Source organism: Vulpes lagopus, chromosome 8, assembly GCF_018345385.1.
Source record: "Vulpes lagopus strain Blue_001 chromosome 8, ASM1834538v1, whole genome shotgun sequence".
Taxonomy (NCBI): Eukaryota; Metazoa; Chordata; class Mammalia; order Carnivora; family Canidae; genus Vulpes; species Vulpes lagopus.
In genome coordinates this window covers 72467232-72489478 of record NC_054831.1, presented here as the reverse complement: position 1 = coordinate 72489478, position 22247 = coordinate 72467232, and the positions used below count along the sequence as shown (strand labels likewise).

The window sequence follows — 22247 nt, the reverse complement described above, 5'->3', positions numbered from 1 at the left end:
TAATATTCCATTGATATCATGTCTTCTCCTACAAAGGTAATTTAAAATAAACCAAGGATACTACCTAATAGAGCAGTATGACCACACACTAAGGGCTAACTTCAATGAGGTGTAACATGCTTGAATGTTAAATAACCGGGTTAGGGGATCCCTGAGTGGCTCAGTGCTTAGCACCTGCCTTCCGCCCAGGGCATGATCCTGGAGTTCCAGGATTCAGTCCCGAATCAGGCTCCCTGCATGGAGCCTGCTTCTCCCTCTGCCTGTGTCTCTGCCTCTCTGTGTCTCTGTCTCTCTCATGAATAAAAAAATAAATAATCTTTAAAAAATTTAATCAGATTATACACTTCTGATATTTTTTGCCTTTCTGAATGTTAAAATACATATAAAAATTAAGGTCTTCAACATTTTCCCTAGGTTTAATTAGAACAAGTCCTGGCAACAGAGGATTTCTATAATGAATTATATTTTTTAAAATATTTATTTATTTATTTATTTATTTATTTATTTATTTATTTGAGAGAGAGACACACACAAACACAGGCAGAAGGAGAAGCAGGCTCCATGCAGGGAGCCAGACGCGGGACTCCATCCCAGGTCTCCAGGATCAGGCCCTGGGCTGAAGGCAGGTGCTAAACCGCTGAGCCACCCGGGCTGCCCCATGAATTATATTTTTAATTTTATTTATTTATTTTTATTTATTCTCTTTTGGGAGGGAGGAAGGGAGGACAGGCAGGGCAGGGTGAGGACCTGAGGGAAAGGGGCAAGCAGACTCCCTGCTGAGTACAGAGCCCTCCATGGGGCTCCATCCCACCATCCTGAGACCATGACCTGAACAGAAATCAAGAGTCAGACACTTAACCCACTGAGCCACCCAGGCGCCGCACCCCCTGTGTAATAAATTCACCAGGCAACATGATATGTTGTATTTTATATCTTAATTCACACTAGAAAAAGCTGTATATATATATCGTATGGTTTTTAACGACCATTAGATCTACTTACTGGAAGTGTGGAGGATGGAAGCTGTTTGGAGACACAGCCCCCGAAGTGGGGTAAGCTACCTACAATATGAATTAAGGCAAGTAAAATTAAATTTCAGAGTCAGCATTTTCTGGAACCCACAGTTGGCCCTGGATTAGCCCTCATCCGGGAAGACACACAGAGCTGATGACAGGTATGCACCCTTGCTTCCATCATTTCAATTCACAAAATCCTGAGGAGGGGCTGGAAGCCCCAAGACCTTTATCAGCATTCCTGCTGCCCAGAGCAGGTGGCCTAGACCCCTGGGCTCAGTAACTGGTCCAAGGTCACCCAGCAGAGAATGGCTGAGTCCACACTTGAACCATCACTGTTTCCTTCATAGATTTCCCTAGTTTATTCTATGTGACTATTCCTTCCACTAAACTGAACAAATAAACATTGTAAGTTTCATGTCTGAAGGTGAGGAGAGGAGCACCTGGGTGGCTCAGTGGGTTAAGCATCTCTGCCTTATGCTCAGGTCCTGATTTAAGAGTCCTGGGGTTGAGCCCCACCCCCCTCAGGTTCTCTGCCCAGCAGGGAGTCGGCTTCTCCCTCCCCTCTACCCCTCCAAATCCCTGCTGCCTGTGCTTTCTCTCTGTAACATAAATAAATAAATACTCTTTAAATGAAATAAAACAAATTTCCCCAGTTTGTGCCCATTAGAAATTGAAACTAACAATTTCTCTGTACCTTGAGAGAGTTTAGGTTTCATTCATAAATGCTGAGGGTATTCAGCTGCCTAACTCAATAAAAACTAGCAGAGGGAGTCACCTTTGTCTTCCTTCTTCAGCAAGAGAGAAAGGGATTTGGAAAGATCCTGTCTTTTTTTAAGGAGGCTGGCTGGGTTGGAGAAGTCATGCAAGGACTCCTGTGTCAGAGCATGAGCATCCACCTTTGTTCTCACTCCACAATACCCTTTGTTAAACGTGTATGTAAAAAATAAATAAATAAAAAAAAATAAAATAAACGTGTTTGTAGAGGACAGTGTTCTAGATCTGAGAAGTCTCTCATGCCATGAAATCAGTGGGTGTTGGGATTTCCAGAAGAGGGATGCAAAAAAGTCAGCAGACCCTGAGTTTCAAAGCATTCCTTCTTGCTTGGGCAAAGAGCTAACTGAATGAAAGTAGCTGAACACACTTAAATTAGACATCAGTGACCTTTATTAGGTGCAAAGTAGTATTCCTGACGACAGTAATAGGCCAGTGTTACACCTGTTCATCCATTAAAGCAACAGCCCTTCACCCAGAGCTAACCAGATACCATAAAGTTCCCTGTAAGTGCGTTGTGATCTTCATAACAAGTGACAGAAAGATTAGGACAGCTCATTAATAAAACATGTTCCGTAGGCATCTTGATTCCTTTTGGTTTTTGTCTCAAAGAGCTCCATGAGGCAGCTACTTCAAAGGTTGATCCTTCTTCCTTTCACCAGCCGGGCTCGATATCTAGACACGTCCTGGAAATAAAGCCAAATACAGTGAGTCCGTGGAACACTGGGAATGTTGGGAATGTGTTCAGCATAAGACAAGGTAGATTTCTAGCATCTACCAATAGATAAATAGAAAAATTCTCCACAATGATCCAATCAGTAAATAAACCATATTATTTTTTTTTAATTTTTTTTAAATTTTTATTTATTTATGATAGTCACAGAGAGATAGAGAGAGAGGCAGAGACACAGGCAGAGGGAGAAGCAGGCTCCATGCACCGGGAGCCCGACTTGGGATTCGATCCCGGGTCTCCAGGATCGTGCCCTGGGCCAAAGGCAGGCGCCAAACCGCTGCGCCACCCAGGAATCCCAATAAACCATATTCTAAGACACCCAATAATTTACTTGCCAGTACGATCTAATTTAGATTTTACAATCTAAAATGGTGTTGAACAGGGGTGCCAAGGTGCCCAGTGGTTGAGCATCTGCCTTTGTCTCAGGTAATGATCCTGTGATCTTGGGATGAAGTCCCTCATCAGGTTCCCCAAGGGACCCTGCCTCTCTCTCTATGTCTCTGCCTCTCTGTGTCTCTCATGAATAAATAAATAAAATCTTTAAAATAAAATAAAATAAAATAAAATAAAATAAAATAAAATAAAATAAAATAAAGCAAAATAAAATAAAATCGCATTGAACAAACTGAGAGAGCCAGACGCCAGTCAGCCTGTGCCAATTGGTGCTCCTGTTGACTACAGGTGTCCTCAACAGGCTTAGCATGCTGTTTGGTCAAGAAGACCTGTACTCCTTGTCTGGCTTTCCTTTAGCCACTTGCTGCCTCATCTAGAGTGATCTGCTCCTCAGTGAAAATCAGGTCATGATTTGGTATTGGGTTGATTTGGTGTTATTGCTTTGTTCTTAATCAAACAACTGAGACTTTTGAGTCAACAAACTTTTTGGTTTCTTGTTTATTTTTAAGCAGACAGCAAGGTCTGGTAGTGTAGTGCTGGTGTGCGGTACTCTTCACAGTATTAGAGGCGCCGAGTTATCATTACATTCAGTCTACGTGGAGGTCCTGTCACCCCCTAGGAAACATATATTGGTGATTCCTGCAAATTGAAACATAGGATTAGCCTCTTGGTTCAGAGGCTAAAATGTCTTTGTCTACGAGGCAAATATGTTTATTTCTTTGGCTTGACTGTAATTTGTCTGGGGATCATCAGCAGCACTGAATGCCCACTAGCTACACACAACTACTTTACAAGTGTTGTGTATTAAGTAGCAAAGCATATGAAATAATGTCTCATGTCCCCTCTTGATAAGCATCAGTGGTTTCTGCCATCAGCTCCATGGAACCCCAGATGCTAACTGACCCACACAGAAACCTGCTTGAGAATTGCCTCTGGGACAGTTATTGGATCTGCATATGTGTAAATACTCTGTTGTAGAGAAATTAAGGGAGGCCTATGGGTAACACCCCAAACATTTACTTTCCTTATGTGCATTCAGAAGGTGGCTTTTGTCGCTCACTTGCTCTCCTCCTAGGAAAGGAAACAGATCTGCTGTTTCCTTTCCTACCTGCCTGTTCTGGAACAGGATAGCCTACACAGCACAGGGTGGCCAAAAGACATAAAGAAGCCTGGGATGCTCAGGTGCCCCACGTGGGGGAAGCAAGTATTAACTGAAATTCCAAGGTCATTATCAGTGGATCTCAGCAAGGCTTCTGCAAGGTGCTCTAAACAATGCACATTATACTTCCAAATTAAACCTGGTAGCTAGAGTGCCTTGGTGACTCAATTAAGGGTCTACCCTTTGTTCTCAAGGTCCTGGAATTATGCTTATCATCAGGCTCCCTGCTCAGAGTAGACTCTGCTTCACCATCCCCTCGGTCCTTACCCCCCACATTCATACTCTCTCTCTCCCTCAGGTGAATAAATAATATCCTTTAAAAGTAAACCAGATATGAGAATTATCAAGTATCTGAAGGAGAAAAGAAGTTTAACCTGTCATCTCACCCAAACATACCTTCAGTCTGCTGTCTTTCGGAATTCCATATAATTTATGTCCAATCCGTACAATATCCCTCTCAGTGACATCTTGACTGGTGCCTTTCACATCGATGTAGTGGCAGTCAGCACTGGCGAAATGGCAGGAAATTGCCTGTACAGGGTGAAATGATTAATATTGGGGGAGAAAAAATCTGTTAACAGCAACAACCAAACAGAAAGACTTCTTTTAGAACATCAGCTAGTTCACTAGCATTTGATTTCCAGAATGTTCCATCGTGTCTTGGATTAGTCTCTTTGGGGTTCAATATCTTATCTCCCCCCAGGTACAGCTAAAGGCTGACTGAGAAATTCCAAGAGGTTTTAAACTCCCTGGGATACTTGTTTTCAAAATGGGCAGAGAACATAATGACAAGAGTAAGAGGACTTTAAACTTTTTAACATGTGATTTATCTAGCGAGTGCATGTCCTCCAGGCCTAAACAGGAATGGGTTCCAGGGTTCTTCATCCTCTTCTTAAGTCACAGAAGTTAGTTACTCAGCTGAGTTTGTGGTGCTTTGTTATTTTAATGTCTAAAGATCAAGAAAAAAAAACACAAAATACCTTGCGATGGAAAATAATATACACACCCACCCCTGTCAATCAAAAGAACATTTGAAGTCCAATAGCATTCATATATGGCACTCATCTTGTCCTTCTGAAGGTAAGAGGAGGTTACTTGGTTCTCCCCATTCTTAAAAAGGTTATCAGCAGATAAACTTAAAACTCACTATCCTAGTCGCATGTTAGTTCTCTTGAGGTGACCTCACTTCTCAGAAGAGCTGCCTGCTTTGCTCACAACATGAAATTTCTAGACAGTGGAGTCACAAACTCCATTTCCCATGGAAGCCCCCACACACACCAAGGAGTAGTGACACCTGAGGCCAGAGGGGATAAGTACATTACCATATATGTGTTTTTAAGTCTTTTTTGTAAGGGTCCATCTTTTCTCAAATAAAGTAGTTGAAAATTGCAAAGTTAGGATATTATCATTCACATTACTTGGTTTTCTTATTATTTACCTTTTAGTTTCATACAGGAATCACTTTATACTATATTTTCAGGTTTTGACATGAGATCTTTCGTTATGTAGTTATCCTACTCAGTTTATAATTCTGATCATATAGGTAGTAATATAAAGGGATCCCTGGGTGGCTCAGCGGTTCAGCGCCCCCGCCTTCAGCCCAGGGCGTGATCCTGGAGACCTGGGATCAAGTCCCACATGAGCCTGCATGGAGCCTGCTTGTCCCTCTGCCTGTGTCTAAGCTTCTCTCTGTGTGTATGTGTGTCTCTCATGAATAAATAAATAAAATCTTTCAAAAAAAAGTAATATAATTTTCTAACTCATACAGACTTTCAGACTATTTGTCTTAGCATCCTGTTTTTACACACACATACACATAAAATTCCATTTTCATATCAAGTTGAATTTTGACACCAAGGATACAGGATAAAAGGCCCAAATTCATGAATCCCAAAAACATTCACATTATTTATGTCCTTGTGGCTGTACCCCTGCTTGTACAGTTCTGAGGGTCATGCTGGTGGGGAGTCTGATCTAAGAAACGAATTTTAAATATAAGTGTTTAAAATTTTGGCATTAAAAACATTTTGGCATTGTGTTCATCACAGATATTTTTTGCATTGATTTTGATTTTCTAAATACTGCCTTAAACTATCATTTAACTTGATTGTTGAGGTATTTTAGCACCATCCCCCGACCTCTGTTACATTTTCCCTGGAGGAGAGGGCTTTCTTGCCTCACCCTCATCCTGGCCCTGTTGATCTGGTGAAAATATGAATGAATAGAAGATGAAACCTGGTAGCTAACCCTGCACCTAGGGAGACAACGGGTGTGTTGGTATGACAAACTGGCACGCTTCACTCAACCCCAAAAAACCCCAATATATTGTAATAAGAGCCATGTAATGTGGGTAATGTCAGTCAACAGTACTGTCAGATCTGCTGAATATTTGAGAAGAGAGAAATCTGGGAATATGGGAAATTTTGTCAAATTTTAATGTAAGCAATGAAATCAATAGGTTTTTAATACATTCTGGGGATAAGGGGGAAAAATAAGGCTGGCTGCTAAATCTGATTTCTGGGCAGCCAATTCAATATCAAAGCTATTATAAACTGCCATCATAAATGGTTCCTATATCCATTTCCCATTTTAAGATTTTAGTACATCAGCCATTGTTTCTGTCTCCAAAAGCACAGGCTGTGGGCTACCAAGTATCTTCTTTCTCTGAAGCAATTCTATGAATGTTCCTAATTCAGGATCAGTAGGATTGGGAACCTGAGGTCTCATTGCCTCCTACTGATAACTTAGCAAAAAAGCATGAGGTATCAAATATATTTCCTGGTAAATAAACCAGAGCAAGAGCAGTTTATTTTCATTTTTTTAAAAGACTTATTTATTTATTTATTTATTGAGAGAGAAAGAGAAAGAGAGAGGTAGAGACACAGACAGAGGGAGAAGCAGGCTTCATGCAGGGAGCCTGACGTGGGACTTGATCCCGGGACTCCAGGATCACACCCCGGGCTGCAGGTGGCGCTAAACCGCTGTGCCACCGGGGCTGCCCCACAGCAAGAGCAGTTTAGTTAATCATCACAAATCTCATAAAGTTTCACATATCTTGACATTTTTGCTTCTAACCTATTCGTCTTTGGAAAGCACAGTGATGTAATGCATACCTTGCGGTATCCTTGAGTTTTGTTCCAGCCAGATCCGTGGATGAGCAAAGGATGAAAGAAAACGGTGTCTCCCTTCTCCATCACGAGGTGCACGCGGGGGCTGTTTTCATCATAGTCTTTGATCCCATAGAACATTAAGTTCACGCCCCCCTAGAACACATAAGAGAACCCAACTCTGTATTTGAGGAACCCAATGACTAAAAATTTTATCAATGATTCATTAGGAAAAGCAAAGGTTTCCTAAGTTCTTCCAAGAGAAAAAGATAAATAGATTCTTAAAAGGTACTGCAAATATACAAAAGCTTCGCAGATGTGTGGCTGTGAAAGTCACATTATGATATTAAAATCATGGATTTAGGGAGGCAAAGGAAGATGCTGAAATTTCTTCTTACCCTTCATAACTGAATTATAAATGAGGATCTAGATCAACGTTGCATTTTGTAGTTAACATAGAAGATCGCCTTTCAAGCCTGAATGTATAATCATCGTTTCCCAGGATGATATATTTTTGTAAAGATTTTACTTATTTATTCATGAGAGACACAGAGAGAGAGGCAGAGACCCAGGCAGAGGGAGAAGCAGGCTCCATGCAGGGAGCCCGATGTGGGTCACCATTCCGGGACCCCAGGGTCAGGCCCTCCCTAGTCCAAAGGCAGGCACTAAATCGCTGAGCCACCCAGGGATCCTCTCTTTCCCAGTATGATATTCTCCTCACGTAGAACTTTGCCTGAACCATTCTTCTATAACTCAAGAATACCTCTAAGAAGCAAACTGTTCTCCCAAACCAGCAGAGAGTAAATCTCTATTTTTCTCAGCTCAGAAAGCACTGATGTCACATCCATAATTAAGAAGAAAAACTCTGGGGATCCCTCGATGGCCGAGCGGTTTAGCGCCTGCCTTTGGCCCAAGGCGTGGTCCTGGAGTTCCAGGATGGAATCCCACATTGGGCTCCCTGCATGGAGCCTGCTTCTCCCTCTGCCTGTGTCTCTGCCTCTCTCTCTCTACGTCTCTCATGAATAAATAAATTCTTTAAAGAAAAAAAAGGAAAACATTGTGTTTTTTTAAATAACTATTTCAAAATCAGTTATTGCATTAAGTAATGGTTATGGAGGGAGGACCACATCACATTCCCCTTCCTGAGGTTATGCCACATTCTCCTGGGGAAAGGACTGCTTTCCTGCTGGACTTCATTGGGGCTTTGATCCAGTGCACTTCTCTCCTGGCCAGGGTGGATACATGATCTAAGCTAAGTCAATCTGACCTTCCTCTGTGGTCACTTTGGATCTGAGCAGATGATGGAAGGCACTGGTTATGGTCAAAGTTCAGTTGCTCCCACCAGGTTCAGTTCCCACTGAACGTGACCTCCACTTTCCTGCTCATCAGAGCTAGCCAGCCTTTCCATGGACTCAGCAGGTACCAGCTACCCTCCAAAACACTCCCCTTGGCTTAAGTCAGCCACAGCCCACTTCTGTTGTCCACACCAAACTTTCCCTAAACCTCAATTCAATTGATGAATCTTATAGTTTCAGATTTTATATCAGAATCCAGACCCCAATATTTTCTTTGGCACTAATCTTCAGTGCGAGAATCTAACTAATTGAGACAGAAGGCCTGAAAGCCATATTCTTTACTTCCTACAAACCACATTCATTCTTCTTGCCTTAACAACCCGTGCTCTTCCCATTCTGACCATCATTATGGGGTTTCAAGACCTTATTGTCTCATACCTAAAACACTTATCACCTCCTCTCTGGTTTCTCTGCCTCTGGACTCTCACCTCCAGTATATTCTTCTCTAGGCCTCTAGATTATCATTCTTGAAGAACGAATTTGATCTCACCATTCACGGGCTCAAAAGCTTTTTGTACTCTTCCAACATCACTAGCTCTATCCATACACCATGCAACAGTCATGAAATGGAATACTACTCATTCTTCCCCAGAGTCAAGTACTAACTTCATGTTATATAATGCATTCATGAAGGGTGTGTGACAAGTACTTGGCACTTGACATTGGATTGTGGTATTGCAAGTGTTTGTCTTACTTCTGCAATTAGGCTTGATAATCTCAGATCCTATTCAGCACCTACCAAAGCTCCCTACACTGATCAGCTTTCCAACACTTCATGAAGGAAAAATGGTTATTTTACCTGACATCCTTGAATCGTCCCTGATTCTAATTCCAAATCCTATAACGATGTTTTATTAAGAAGGAAATGCCATCTCAATGTTAAAGCTCTTTATGGATACTGATTGAAAGCAAAACAAAAAATATTCTGGCTCTCAGTCCCATGCCCAAGATGGCTAAGAAAACAACGAATAATGGTCGTGCCAAAAAAGGCCGTGGCCACATGCAGCCTATCCACTGCACCAACTGCGCCCGTTGTGTGCCCAAGGACAAGGTCATTAAGAAGTTCATTCTTCTGAACATAGTGGAGGCCGCCGCTGTCAGGGACATTTCCGAAGCGAGTGTCTTCGATGCCTATGTGCTTCCCAAGCTGTATGTGAAACTACATTATTGCATGAGTTGTGCCATTCACTGCAGGTAGTCAGGAATCGCTCTTGTGAAGCATGGAAGGACTGAACACCCCCACCCCAATTTAGACCTGCAGGTGCTGTCCTACAACCTTCACCGAAGCCCACGTAAGGAGCTAAGTCCTTTTTTTTCAACATGTTAATTTTAGTGTGTGTGTGTGTGTTTAATATTTTATTTATTCATGAGAGAGGCAGAGACACAGGCAAAGAGAGAAACAGACTCCTGCGGGGGGTCCGATGCAGAGCTCGATTCCAGGACCCCAGGGTCACACCCTGATCCAAAGGAAGATGCTCAACCACAGAGTCACCAGGTGCCCCTGTGTGGCTCTGTTTTGACTCCAAATCTGCTTCATTGTAATTTTCCGTATCCTTCTTGCCTCATTAAACCTCCATCCAAGCTTCTCTATCCCCCAGCCTTGCTCTCAAGGAGCTAGGTCCTTAACAACTGAAGAAAAAGTGTTCTCCAGAAAAAAAATAAATGGCGATAATACTTTAAAAATATATATATTCTGGTTAAGATTTCTCCTCTAGGGGTGCCTGGATGGCTCAGTCAGTTGGGGGTCCAAGTCTTGATGCCAACTCCAGTCATGGTCTCAGGGTGCGAAGTTCAAGCCACTTAACTGACTCAGCAGAGTCTGCTTGCCCCTTCCCCTTCCCCTCTGTCTCTCCCCCACTCCTCTCCCATGTGCTTGTGCTCTTTCTCTCTCTCTCAAACAAATAAATAAAATCTTAAAAGAAAACAACGACATAAAAAGGTAAGATTCCTCCTCTAACGAGACATACCTCCCAGTTTGGATAATCGTGTGGCTTCAGAGAGCCTTTGTGTGTGCCTGGAAGCACACACAGGCAGCCATTGTTCCTGTCGATGTGCTCCATGGCTGTCCAAGCACAGACAATTTTATTGCTGGGCCTGAAGGGGAAGTAGTGCAGATCCTGATGCAAGGGATGGCGGGATGTCTTCTTGCCTGAAATAGATCCTGCTGTTAACACACACTTGCATCTCAGATTTCATCTTTTTTGCCTGCAAAACCTACAAAACCCAAAGAAGTGAAACAACATTACAGAAAATCAGTCCAGAGAGGTAAGCATCAAATTTGAATATCAAATCCACAGGGCGACTCCAGATCCTCTACTTTTTTTTCTGGGTTCCTGGGAGCCGAGGACGTACTGACACACAGCATTCACTAGCAATTCATACATGTCATGAATCCTTTTCTTTTTTTTTTTCATGTCATGAATTCTATTGTGTTTTTTTCCTTTGTAATTGTGGTTTGGGCATAGAACCTAGTATTCAAAAAAAAAAAAAAGTTTGAGTAATTGAAGAGAGTAACCAAATTGTTGGTTCCCAGTCAGCCTTCTAAGTGGCTGATACAAAAAATATCAGTTAACTAAATTAATAAAAGGTCTCCAAAAAGTACATCACAGAATGAGATGCACTTGGCGTACAATCACTGTGGAGAGTCAGAGATCTCTCAGCCATTTTTATGTTTCTCCCTATTTTCCACTCTGAATCTGGTGCTCCCCCATCCCCAACCCGATGTCTCTAAACAAGACATCCAGAGTAGGAAAGATTTGGTGATGTTAATTAAGCTACAGGCCTGTCAAATAAAGTTCTCCTCGCTCTTTTTCTCCAGAAAAAGTGGGAAAGGATAAAGAATTTTGAAGGATCAGTTTATTACAGGTAGAGCAGAATTTCTCAGCATGGCCCAAGAGCTGGGGATGGCTTCAAAAGTGCAGATTCCGGGGATCCCTGGGTGGCTCAGTGGTTTGGCGCCTGCCCTCGCGCCCAGAGCGTGATACCGGAGTCCCACTATTGAGTCCCACATCAGGCTCCCTGCATCTCGCTCTGCCTGTGTCTCTGTCTCTGTCTTTCTCTCTCTCTCTCTCTCTCTCTCTCTCTCTCTGTGTCTCTCATGAATAAATAAGTAAAATCTTTTTTAAAAAATGCAGATTCCTTGGTGCACCTGGTTGGCTCAGTCAGTTAGGCATCTGACTCTTGATTTCAGCTCAAGGCTTGATCTCAGGGTCGTGAGTTCAAGTCCCACATTGGGCTTCACAAAATCTTTTTAAAGTACACATTCCTGGGTTTTAACTCTCAAATCACTTTCTTTGGTAATGAGATCTTAGGAGCTACATTTGAGCAAGCACAAGGAATTTTTAAAAGCAACTGTAGTTTGTGATTTATAAATATAGTTTTAATTTTGTTAGTAATTATAATGTCTTCAATCAGGAAAGCAGAATTCATGCTATCATAGGTGAGAATGGTTAATAAAGCTTAGAGGTAATGGTTATAATAATAGCAACTGATGGTATATGAACAGTCATGTATATGAAATCACTTTTGAGAAGCAAGCCAGTCTTCTGAAAATCCAAGTAATAATTCTACAGTTAATATCTGAAATAACTGGGCAGCCCCAGTGGCTTAGCAGTTCAGCGCCATCTTCAGCCCAGGGCCTGATCCTGGAGACCCGGGATCGAATATCACGTTGGGTTCCCTGCATAGAGCCTGCTTCTCTCTCTGCCTTTCTTTTTAAAAAAAAAAAAAAAAGATTTATTTATTTATTGATGATAGACACACACACACAGAGAGAGAGAGAGGCAGAGACACAGGCAGAGGGAGAAGCAGGCTCCATGCAGGGAGCCCAACGTGGGACTCGATCTCGGGACTCCAGGATCACGCCCTGGGCCAAAGGCAGGCGCCAAACCACTGAGACACCCAGGGATCTCTCTCTCTGCCTTTCTCTCTCTCTCATAAATAAATAAATAAGTAAAGAAATAAAGAAAATCTTTAAAAAATATATCTGAAATAACTATTCTACTTCACTCTTATGTGTGCTGTTTTGAGACATGAATAAAAGTATATAAATATTTATTTATCAAAGTTTAACAGTTGGGGATCCCTGGGTGGCTCAGCTGTTTAGCGCCTGCCTTTGGCCCAGGGCGGGATCCTGGAGTCCCGGGATCGGGTCCTGCATCGGGTTCCCGGCATGGAGCCTGCTTCTCCCTCCTCCTGTGTCTCTGCCTCTCCCTATCTGTGTGTCTATCATGAATAAATAAATAAATCTTAAAAAAAAAAAAAAAAACAAGGTTTAGCAGTTATACACACAGCTATAGTTGGAATGCTTGAAACTTCCTGGTTTTTTTTTTTTCCTCTTTGAAATAAGAGCCCTTTACCGGAATCTGGTGGTTTGTTTATCAGCATTGTATGCATGGCCATAATATTGGGTCCAATGAAGCACTCCACATATTTCAGAATCTAAGAGAAAAGAAGAAAAAAAGTTTCACGAGAAATCAAATAAATAGGCCCATGGTACAAAGTACAGTTATCTGTACAAGAGCCAGGATGTCAATAGTTATACAAAACACTTGGTAGAAGTTCCTGTGTGACTCACCTGGTTAAGCATCCGACTCCTGATTTCAGCTCAGGTCATGATCCCAGGGTCATAGGATCATGGGCTAGGCTGGACTAATTGTTCAGTGGTGAGTCTACTTGTGTTTTTCTCCCTCTGCCCCTCCCTACCAAGAATACATATTTTTAAAAAACTGTTGGTATGTCACAACATTGCAAACAAAGAATGAAAAAGTCAGCACTGGAAATCTGCAACACTCAATTAAACAGGCTCTTTCAAGCCAGCTGGAAACCGAATCACTTTTTCTATGAGAATGGGATGAGTTTCTCTCAGCTTTCGACTGGGAAGGACAGGAATACCCTTCTTTCAACTGAAACTGTCCATAGATGCCCAGGGAGAGGACACCTTTCTCTTTCCCTCACGGAGATTCTTCATAAGAAGGGACCATCAGGGGCACCCGGCTGGCTCACAGATTGAGCATCTACCTTCAGCTCAGGGTGTGATGCTGGGGTCCTGGGATCAAATCCCCCATTGGGCTCCCTGCAAAGAATCTGCTTCTCCCTCAGCCTATGTCTCTGCCTCTGTGTGTGTGTGTGTGTGTGCGCATCATGAATAAATAAATAAAATCTTTAAAAAAAAAAAAGAAAGAAAAAAAAATGAAGGGATGAGACGCCCCAACACATGTGTAACTGCCATGCAGAGCCCAGGAGACAAAAGAACAGCAACAGGGGCACACTTCACAGTCAGGCCACCTCCCTTTCCACAGCTCTTCACTGAGGGCTACAAACCAGACAGTAATAGAAAAGGACACGCAGCAGGGAGTGAGATGAGCAGGTTCCCTCCTCCCATGGCGTCTATATTCTGTTGGAAGGATGTTAAATAATGACATGGGCACTGGTGCTTGACACCAAGGTGCAATGAGAGCTCGTGGGGGTCGGTGGGGGAGTGGGAGGGGTGGGAAGTGTGTGTGTGTTTGCTGAATTTGGACTGGGGTCTGGCAGCGGGTGTGCTCCCTCCTTACACCTAACCCACTAGGGAGGAAAGCACTCAGCTTTGTATGCCTACCACCTGCCAGGGGCTTAATGTGTCAGCCACTTACGTCTCACAACAATCCCTGAAAAGTAATGCCCCCTGGAATTTTTTTTTAAAAGATGTCATTCATTTATTCATGAGAGACACACACACACACACACAGAGGCAGAGACACAGGCAAAGGGAGAAGCAGGCTCCATGGAGCCCGATGCAGGACTCAATCCCGGGACCCTGGGACCACACCCTGGGCCGAAGGCGGTGCCAAACTGCCAAGCCACCTGGGCTGCTCTGCCCCCTGGAATTAATGATGCTTTAAAGAATCATTAGCTTGCAGATAAATTGCCCAAGTTGGCAGAGCCAATTGAAATGGATGATATTCCATCTCCAATTCTGTCTGACTCTAAAAATGAGGCCTCTTCTACTGCTTTCTCACTATTTTATTTCACATATAAGGCATATTGGCAACTTGAGCATGAAACACTCGAAATGGTACCAAAATCCTAGGAATTAGACCTCATACTTGTTATTTCTTTTTATAAAGGGTATAACCTTTTAGGATTCCCTTAGGCAACTATTTTCTTTTCCTGTTTTTTGTTTGTTTGTTTGTTTTGTTTTTTAAAGATTTTATTTATTTACATAGAGAGGCAGAGACATAGGAAGAGGGAGGAAGAGCAGGCTCCATGCAGGGAGCCCAAAGCAGGATCTGATCCCGGGACTCCGGGACCGTGCCCTGAGCCAAAGGCAGACACTCAACTGTTGAGTCACCCAGGCATCGCTTTTTTTAAAATAATCTCTATCCCAACGTGGGGCTTGAGCTCATGACTCACATGCTCCACCCAGCCAGGCCAGCCCAGCATCTCCTACCAGTATTTTCTAAACTTCAGTGACTCAAGAGCCATTTTACCATTTCTAGCATATGTGACAGAACTACCCAATATTAGCCAATAATTTCCCTAAATTAAATCATGTCTTATCCTGATTAATAATATTCCTGAAGTCATAGGTAAGATGCGCTGGTTACTTTTTCCAATACACATTGAAATAAATACCCAACTACTATATCATCCCCACCTCCTAAAAATCATTGCATGAACCAGCAGGTGCATGGGGCACATTTGAGAACAGTGGGAACCCTGGAGGCCTCATCGTGATTCATCTAACGCAAGTAGCCTCTAACTTCAGGCTTTTCTTCCTTGATCGATGCTCACAAGTTCCATTTCCATTGCAAGACTTGAGGTTGGGAAGAATAGATGATTCAGGGGCCATGTCCCCCTTTGTCTCCAACGCAAGGGGCTGGACATGATAGGTGGCCTGCTGTACAGTCTTCTCTCATGAGGAAAATATTCCTTCTTTTTTTTTATCATTTGTTTAAAGAATTTTTAAAATTTTAAGTAATCTCCACACACAACCAGGACACTAGGGTCACTCAGCGGTTGAGCCTCTGCCTTTGGCTCAAGGTGTGATCACAGTCCAGGTATCAGATCCAGCATCAGGCTCTGTATGAGGAGTCTGCTTCTCCCTCTGCCTATGTCTCTGCCTCTCTCTCTATGTCTCTCATGAATAAATAAATAAAATCTTTAAAAAATAATAAAAATAAAACTAAAAGCATTTGAAATAAATGGTTCATAAACTGGTACATTTTACAATGGGATGCTATGCAGAAGTTTGCAAGTATGATATAGATATAGATACACAAGTGATAATATATAAGTCACATGGGAAGATGTCAGATCTATTATAAGTGGACAACACACAGTGACAACCAGTTTGTTCCCGTGTTACACAAAGGTGGGAACCCTGGAGGCTCATCAGAGTTCCTTTGTTAACCTAAAAACAAAGAAAACACAGGAAGGTTCTCCAACCTCAGGGAGAGTGCAGTATCTGAAGAGTTCCTTGTCTTCTTGGAAGTCTTGGATCTTTGAAATCATCCTTTCACTTGGAATATATTCTGATTTTGCAATGGACACATCTCTCATTATCATCATTTGTTCTGGTTTCACCTCCCCTCTGCAGATCCTTTCAAACTGGTCCCTAGGAAATGAAATTGGCAGATGATGTCATTACTATAGGCTCCAGGCACCTGCCTGGCCAGTTCTGTGGAAAGATCCACAAAGATTGAGGAGATGGTGTCTCTGCACCAAGTTGACCTCCAGGCCACGCTGAGCAGCTCTGAGCATAGGGAGGAGGAAATGGCCAGCTCACAAGCCCTGCCTCCTCAATGTGAGGCAGAATTCGCTGTGAGAACCCACATCTTCCTTAGCCTAAGAAAACAGTGGGGAAAATCTGTGATTTGGTTGCATCTGAGTAACAATGGCAAATACTTCTCTCCTCCATTCCATGGGCCAGGCCCGGTTGGAAGCACTGTGTGCGTCTTACTTTATTCAGTCCTCACAACAACACTAGGGCTCAGTACTATTATCCCCATTTTACAGATGAGAAATGAGAGGCATGGAAAGTAAGTTGCACCAGGGCACACAACATTTAGTAGAAGGGCTAAGATTAAAGCCAGCCCTTTATGTTCCCAACCACTTCCCAAGGAACCAGTCCCTGAAAACTATCTGAACACGCACACGGTACTCTTACCCATGTTCCCATTGCAAACATACAACATATTTCTTAAAATAACGAAAGGTTACTGTACCTAAAGCGTTGAATGTCAGCATCAGACACCAAATTTTTAATGACAAGAAACCCATTTTCTTCATAAAATTTTCTCTGTTCTAGGCTTAGAACAGCATTCTGCTGAGTATACCTAAAGAAAAGATAAATTTCAAATAAGTCCAACCGAAAAATCACAACCCAACACTAAGTATCAAGATCTTGAGAAATGTTTCTACTACTCATCCACCCAGCATTTGTATTTCTTATTTACTTTAAGAAAATAATGTGAGCATTAAAAAAAAAAAGTCAGGGATCCCTGTGTGGCTCAGCGGTTTGGCGCCTGCCTTTGGCCCAAGGCATGATCCTGGAGTCCTGGGATCCATTCCCACGTCGGGCTCCCGGCATGGAGCCTGCTTCTCCCTCTGCTTCTCCCTCTGCCTATGTCTCTGCCTCCCTCTGTGGGTCTCTCATAAATAAATAAATAAATCTTAAAAAAAAAAAGTCGTAGGGTTTTTTTTTTTTTTAAAGTTTGTTTATTTTTTTTAGTATTCTCTATACTCATCGTGGACTTCTAACTCATGACCCCAAGATCAGGAGTCACATGCTCTTCAAACTGAGCCAGCCAGGCACCCCTAATCTGAACATTTATTTAAAAAACGTTTCGGGGCACCTGGGTGGCTCAGTGGTTGAGTATCTGTCTTTGTTTGGCTCAGGTCGTGATCCTGGGGTCCTGAGATCAAGTTCTCCCTCTGCCTATGTCTCTGCTTCTCTCTGTGTGTCTCTCAAGAATAAATAAATATAATCTTTAAAAAAAAACAAAGGTTCAAATCCAAAAACATTAACTACTATCACAAAAAACTAGAAGAATAATTAATTACTTATATCTATTCAATGGGATAGGTAGTACTCAGGCATTAAAGTGAAGAGCATATACCCTGGGGTGGCTTAGCCGGTTAAGTGCCAACTGGTAATTTCCCGTCAGGTCATGATCTCAGGGGTCCTGGGATTGAGCCCCACGAGGTGCTACGGGCTCAGTGGGGAGTCTACTTGAGATTCTCTCCCTCTGTCCCTCCTCTCAGTTGCTATCCCGTGTGCTTTCTCTCTCTTAATTAAATAAATCTTTAAAAAAAATGAAGAACTTAATAGCATGGACAGTGCTTATAATAGTATAGTTATATTTATGCAAAACCAAGACACGAGTTGAAAAAAATGAAAAGAAATTATAAAAAACACTTTATTTAAGTGATTGCCTTTATGTAGTGGAATTGTGGATGATTTTTAAAAATTCCTTTTATTTCTCTGATTTTCTAATTTGTTCTGTAAGGAATATATATGGCTTTTTGGTGGGAAACAAAAAACAAATCCAATAGATTTTATATTTCAAATTTTATTTTATGGGATACCTGGGTGGCTTAGTAGCTGAGCATCTGCCTTTGGCTTGGGGCGTGATCCTGGAGACGCTGGATTGAGTCCCGCATCGGGCTCCCTGCATAGAGCCTGCTTCTCCCTCTGCCTGTGTCTCTGCCTCTCTCTCTCTTTCTCTCTGTGTCTCATGAATAAATAAATAAATAATCTTTAAAAAAAATTAAAGTCAAGGTCTTCAACATTTTCCCTGGGTTTAATTAGAACAAGTCCTGGCAACAGAAGATTTCTATAATGAATATTTTTTTAATTTTATTTATTCTCTTTAGGGAGGGAGGAAGGGAGGACAGGTGGGATAGGGTGAGGAGCAGAGGGAAAGGGGCAAGCAGACTCCCTGCTGAGCACAGAGCCCTCCATGGGGCTCCATCCCACCATCCTGAGACCATGACCTGAGCAGAAATCAAGAGTCAGACACTTAACCCACTGAGCCACCCAGGCGCCACACCCCTGTGTAATAAATTCACCAGACAACATGATATGTTGTATTTTATATCTTAATTCCCACTAGAAAAAGCTGTATATATATATATATATCATATGGTTTTTAATGACCATTAGATCTACTTACTGGAATTGTGGAGGATGGAAGCTGTTTGGAGACACAGCCCCCGAAGTGGGGTAAGCTACCTACGATATGAATTAAGGCAAATAAAATTAAATTTCAGAGTCAGCATTTTCTGGAACCCACAGTTGGCCCTGGATTAGCCCTCATCCGAGAAGACACACAGAGCTGATGACAGGTATGCACCCTTGCTTCCATCATTTCAATTCACAAAATCCTGAGGAGGGGCTGGAAGCCCCAAGACCTTTATCAGCATTCCTGCTGCCCAGAGCAGGTGGCCTAGACCCCTGGGCTCAGTAACTGGTCCAAGGTCACCCAGCAGAGAATGGCTGAGTCCACATTTGAGCCATCACTGTTTCCTTCATAGATTTCCCTAGTTTATTCTATGTGACTATTCCTTCCACTAAACTGCTGAACAAATAAACATTGTAAGGTTCATGTCTAAAGGTGAGGAGAGGAGCACCTGGGTGGCTCAGTGGTTGTGCCTTCGGCTCAGGTCCTGGGATCGAGTCCTGCATCAGGATACCTGCGTCTTCTTCTGCCTATGTCTCTGTGTGTCATTCATGGATAAATAAATGAATGAATAAATAAATAAATAAGCAAATAAAACTTTTTTAAAAGAAAATAGAAGTGAGTAGAAACGTGCTTTTCACAAGAGTTATTGAATTTATTGGTAATGCAGTGCAAATATGAGAAACAGTTTAGCTGGCTTTTAAAAAACATCTATTAAATAGACACTGGCTGCAGGAAAAGTGTGATCCATACAATCAAGTATAATTTTAAATATCCTAAAGAACCAGGAACTCTAGAAATTCTTTCTAGTTTTCTTTTTTTTTTTTTTTTAAGATTTTTACTTATTTATTCATGAGAGAAACAAGAGAGAGAGGCAGAGACACAGGCCAAGGGAGAAGCAGGCTCCATGAAGGGAGCCTGATGCCAGACTCGATCCTGGGACTCCAGGATCACGTCCTGGGCCAAAGGGAGGCACTCAACCTCTGAGCCACCCAGGTGTCCCTCCTTTTTTTCCTTTTAATTTTTTTGTTTGTTTCTTTAGCTTAAGGAGTGACTGTCAGAATGTCACTACTCATAAACATGTTATTTTTGTCACGTCTTTATGTAACTGGGGGCAGTATCACTGTCAAGGAGAGAAACAGCCGGGGACACAGAACTGCCAGCCAATGTTTGTTCTCCCTGAGGCAGAGAGGATAATGACCTTTGTCAGCTGCTAGCAAGATGTGGCCAGAAAGCAATATTCCAGTCCAAAATTCTTCCTACCACTGTGTGTTTTGGTGGTGGTAGTTGCTTTTCTCTAAAAAATGTTTTAATGGTGTGGAAATGGGTATTATATAAAGCCAAATGTTTCTGGTGTTTACTACATAATATTAGTAAACATGAAAAAAATAGATGCAAAAAGTTGTACATTCAGTATGACTATAATTATGTAAATTCATAGAAAAGAAACACACCAAAAAGCTGACTGATAATGATCTGTGAGTGGTGGAATTATAAGTCATATTTATTTTCTTCTCAATGCATAACTGCATTTTTAAAAAGCCTTATGGTTTATGCCTTAAAAAAAAAAATCCCTGCTTTGTGCCAGAATCCACATCCCTTTAAGACCAGTTAAGGCTGGGAAGAAACTGCCACAGGATTTCCAGGATCCTCTCGAAGCACTAACCACATACACATGCATTGAACATCTTGGCAGAGCTGTCCAATACCAGAACCTCTGGCCATGTCTGTCCATTTAATATGAAGAGAATGAAAATGAAGCCTGCCCTGGCCATATTTCAAGTGCTCAATGGCCACATGTACTGGACAATGCTGGTGTAGGACATTTCCAGCATCAAAGAAAGTTGATTGGATAGTGCTGTTCTCGGAAACATAGATGAAAAAGAAAGCAAGAACCAGCAGGATCAGAATATCAGATTTTTCTTTTTTTCTTTCTTAAGTAGGCTGATTGCCCAGCATAGAGGCTAGTGTAGGGCCTGAACTCATAACCCTGAGATCAAGAGCTGAGCTAGAATCCAAGAATCAGATGCCTCATGGACTGAGCCACCCAGGGGCCCATGGTATCAAATGTTAACCGTAGTACCAGACTGGACCCAGTTATCCCTAGTCCCAGTATGTTGGTGCTTCTCACTGTTGGGCATGTATCCGAAACAAGTGAAAACAGATGGCTGGGCCCCACTCCCAGGTGTTTGGAGTCCAGGGTCAGAGATGAGCCTGGAATCTGCCTTCCTAGCAAGGTTCCAGCTGCTGTTGACGGTGCCCGTCCGGGAACACACTGCTTTAGTTAAATGGCTTCGGTCAAGAGTGGCCTCTCCCCTGGCCTGGGTTTCTGCTTTCTGGCCCGTCGGATGAGATCACATCACCAGCCTTGTGGGAGGGCGGCTGGACTTTCGTTTACCGCTGCATCGAGGCTTGGAACTCAGAGCAATCCTACAACAGCTAGTCTCATTTGTAGGAAAGATGCAGGACCCTGCCCACAGCAGGACAGAGACTAGTCCCGGGCTGAAGGGAAAATCGCGCGCAGCGTTTCCCAGGCTCCCCGAAGTGGCCCCCAGAGGGATCAGGAGACCCGGTTCTATCCGGCAATTGGGTGTCCCTGCGCTGCAGCGACGTGTCCTGGATGCCACAGCAGTGCTGCCCTCGTGAAGGCCGAGGCCGCGGGGAGCGCGGGCCCCTGGGCTTGGCGGGCGGCGGGGCGGCGGGCGCGCGCGCAGGTCCCGGGCTGGAGGGGAGCGCCGGGGCCGCGGCCAGAGCGGGCTCCCCCCGCGGAGGGGGCCGGCCCGGCCCGAGGCTCCCGCTGCCGCCCGCCCGGCCGCCCCGGGCAGCTCCGCGCGCGGTGCCGGGCCCGTGCTTCGCCTTTCCCGGGCTCCGGGCGGCCGCGGCCAGAGGCCCGGGGAGCTGCGCGCACGCCGCCTGCTCTCCGCCCGCAGCGCAGGGCCCCGGGCCCGGGCCGGCGCGGAGGCCGGGGGCTGGGGGCGCGCATCAGCCCCGGGGCCCGCACTGCCCGCGCCCTCCGGGCGGCCGGATGCCCCCTGCCGCCTGCCCCCCGCCCCGGCGCCCGGAACAGGCGGGACCATCACGGGGACGCGGGCGCCGACCCAGGGGACCCTGGAGGCCACCCCTCCTGCAGCCCGAGCTCCCGCAGCCCAAAGGATACGCCGGCCCCGGCCGAGGGCTGGCCGAGGTGTCCCAGCACGACGCGCAGGCGGGCGGCTGCCTGGCACTGGTTCATGGCCCCGACAGGAGACGACAGGAGACGGCTCAGCAGGGCCTCGGGCCTCGGGCCTCCGCCTCGGTCCGGGCGGCGGGCGGGGCGACGAGCAGACGTCGGTCTGGAGGAGGGCGTGGAGCTCCCGGATTCTGCGTGGTGCGGGGTGCCCCGGGCCTCCTGGGTCCACGCACTGGGCGCCCCGGGCGGAGAGGATGGATGCCCGCACACCCTGCTCCTCCGTCGCAGAGATCCTCACTGCCTCCCAGAGCAGAGCAAGTGCTTTTCAAGGGCTTCTAACCCGGTGAAGGTCGCCCAGTGACAAATGAGCCAACACATCAC

At 44.1% G+C, this 22247-nt stretch overlaps 1 protein-coding gene and 2 pseudogenes across 1 annotated transcript; 1 reads left to right on the top strand and 2 right to left on the bottom strand.

The window, feature by feature from the left end:
- Positions 1-2370, bottom strand: part of LOC121497751 — a 24158-nt pseudogene extending 21788 nt beyond the window's left edge.
- PHYH (phytanoyl-CoA 2-hydroxylase) lies at positions 2163-22247 on the bottom strand. The gene is made up of 9 exons (XM_041767023.1): positions 21855-22247; positions 18692-18750; positions 16742-16852; positions 15963-16131; positions 12893-12974; positions 10502-10683; positions 7186-7335; positions 4469-4603; positions 2163-2473 (listed from the first exon to the last, which is right to left on the bottom strand). Exons 1-9 carry the CDS (start codon positions 21927-21929, stop codon positions 2420-2422), a joined length of 1017 nt encoding a protein of 338 aa, XP_041622957.1. The 5' UTR covers positions 21930-22247; the 3' UTR covers positions 2163-2419.
- LOC121497418 lies at positions 8145-10115 on the top strand (annotated as a pseudogene).

Coding starts and splice junctions, on each gene's coding strand:
- PHYH (XM_041767023.1), bottom strand. CDS start 21,929: ATGAACCAGTGCCAGGCAGCCGCCCGCCTGCGCGTCGTGCTGGGACAC. Junction 16,853..18,691: donor TTCCATCCTCCACAATTCCA/GTAAGTAGATCT, acceptor TCTTTTCTTTAG/GTATACTCAGCAGAATGCTG. Junction 2,474..4,468: donor CGAAAGACAGCAGACTGAAG/GTATGTTTGGGT, acceptor CTTTATTTCCAG/GACGTGTCTAGATATCGAGC.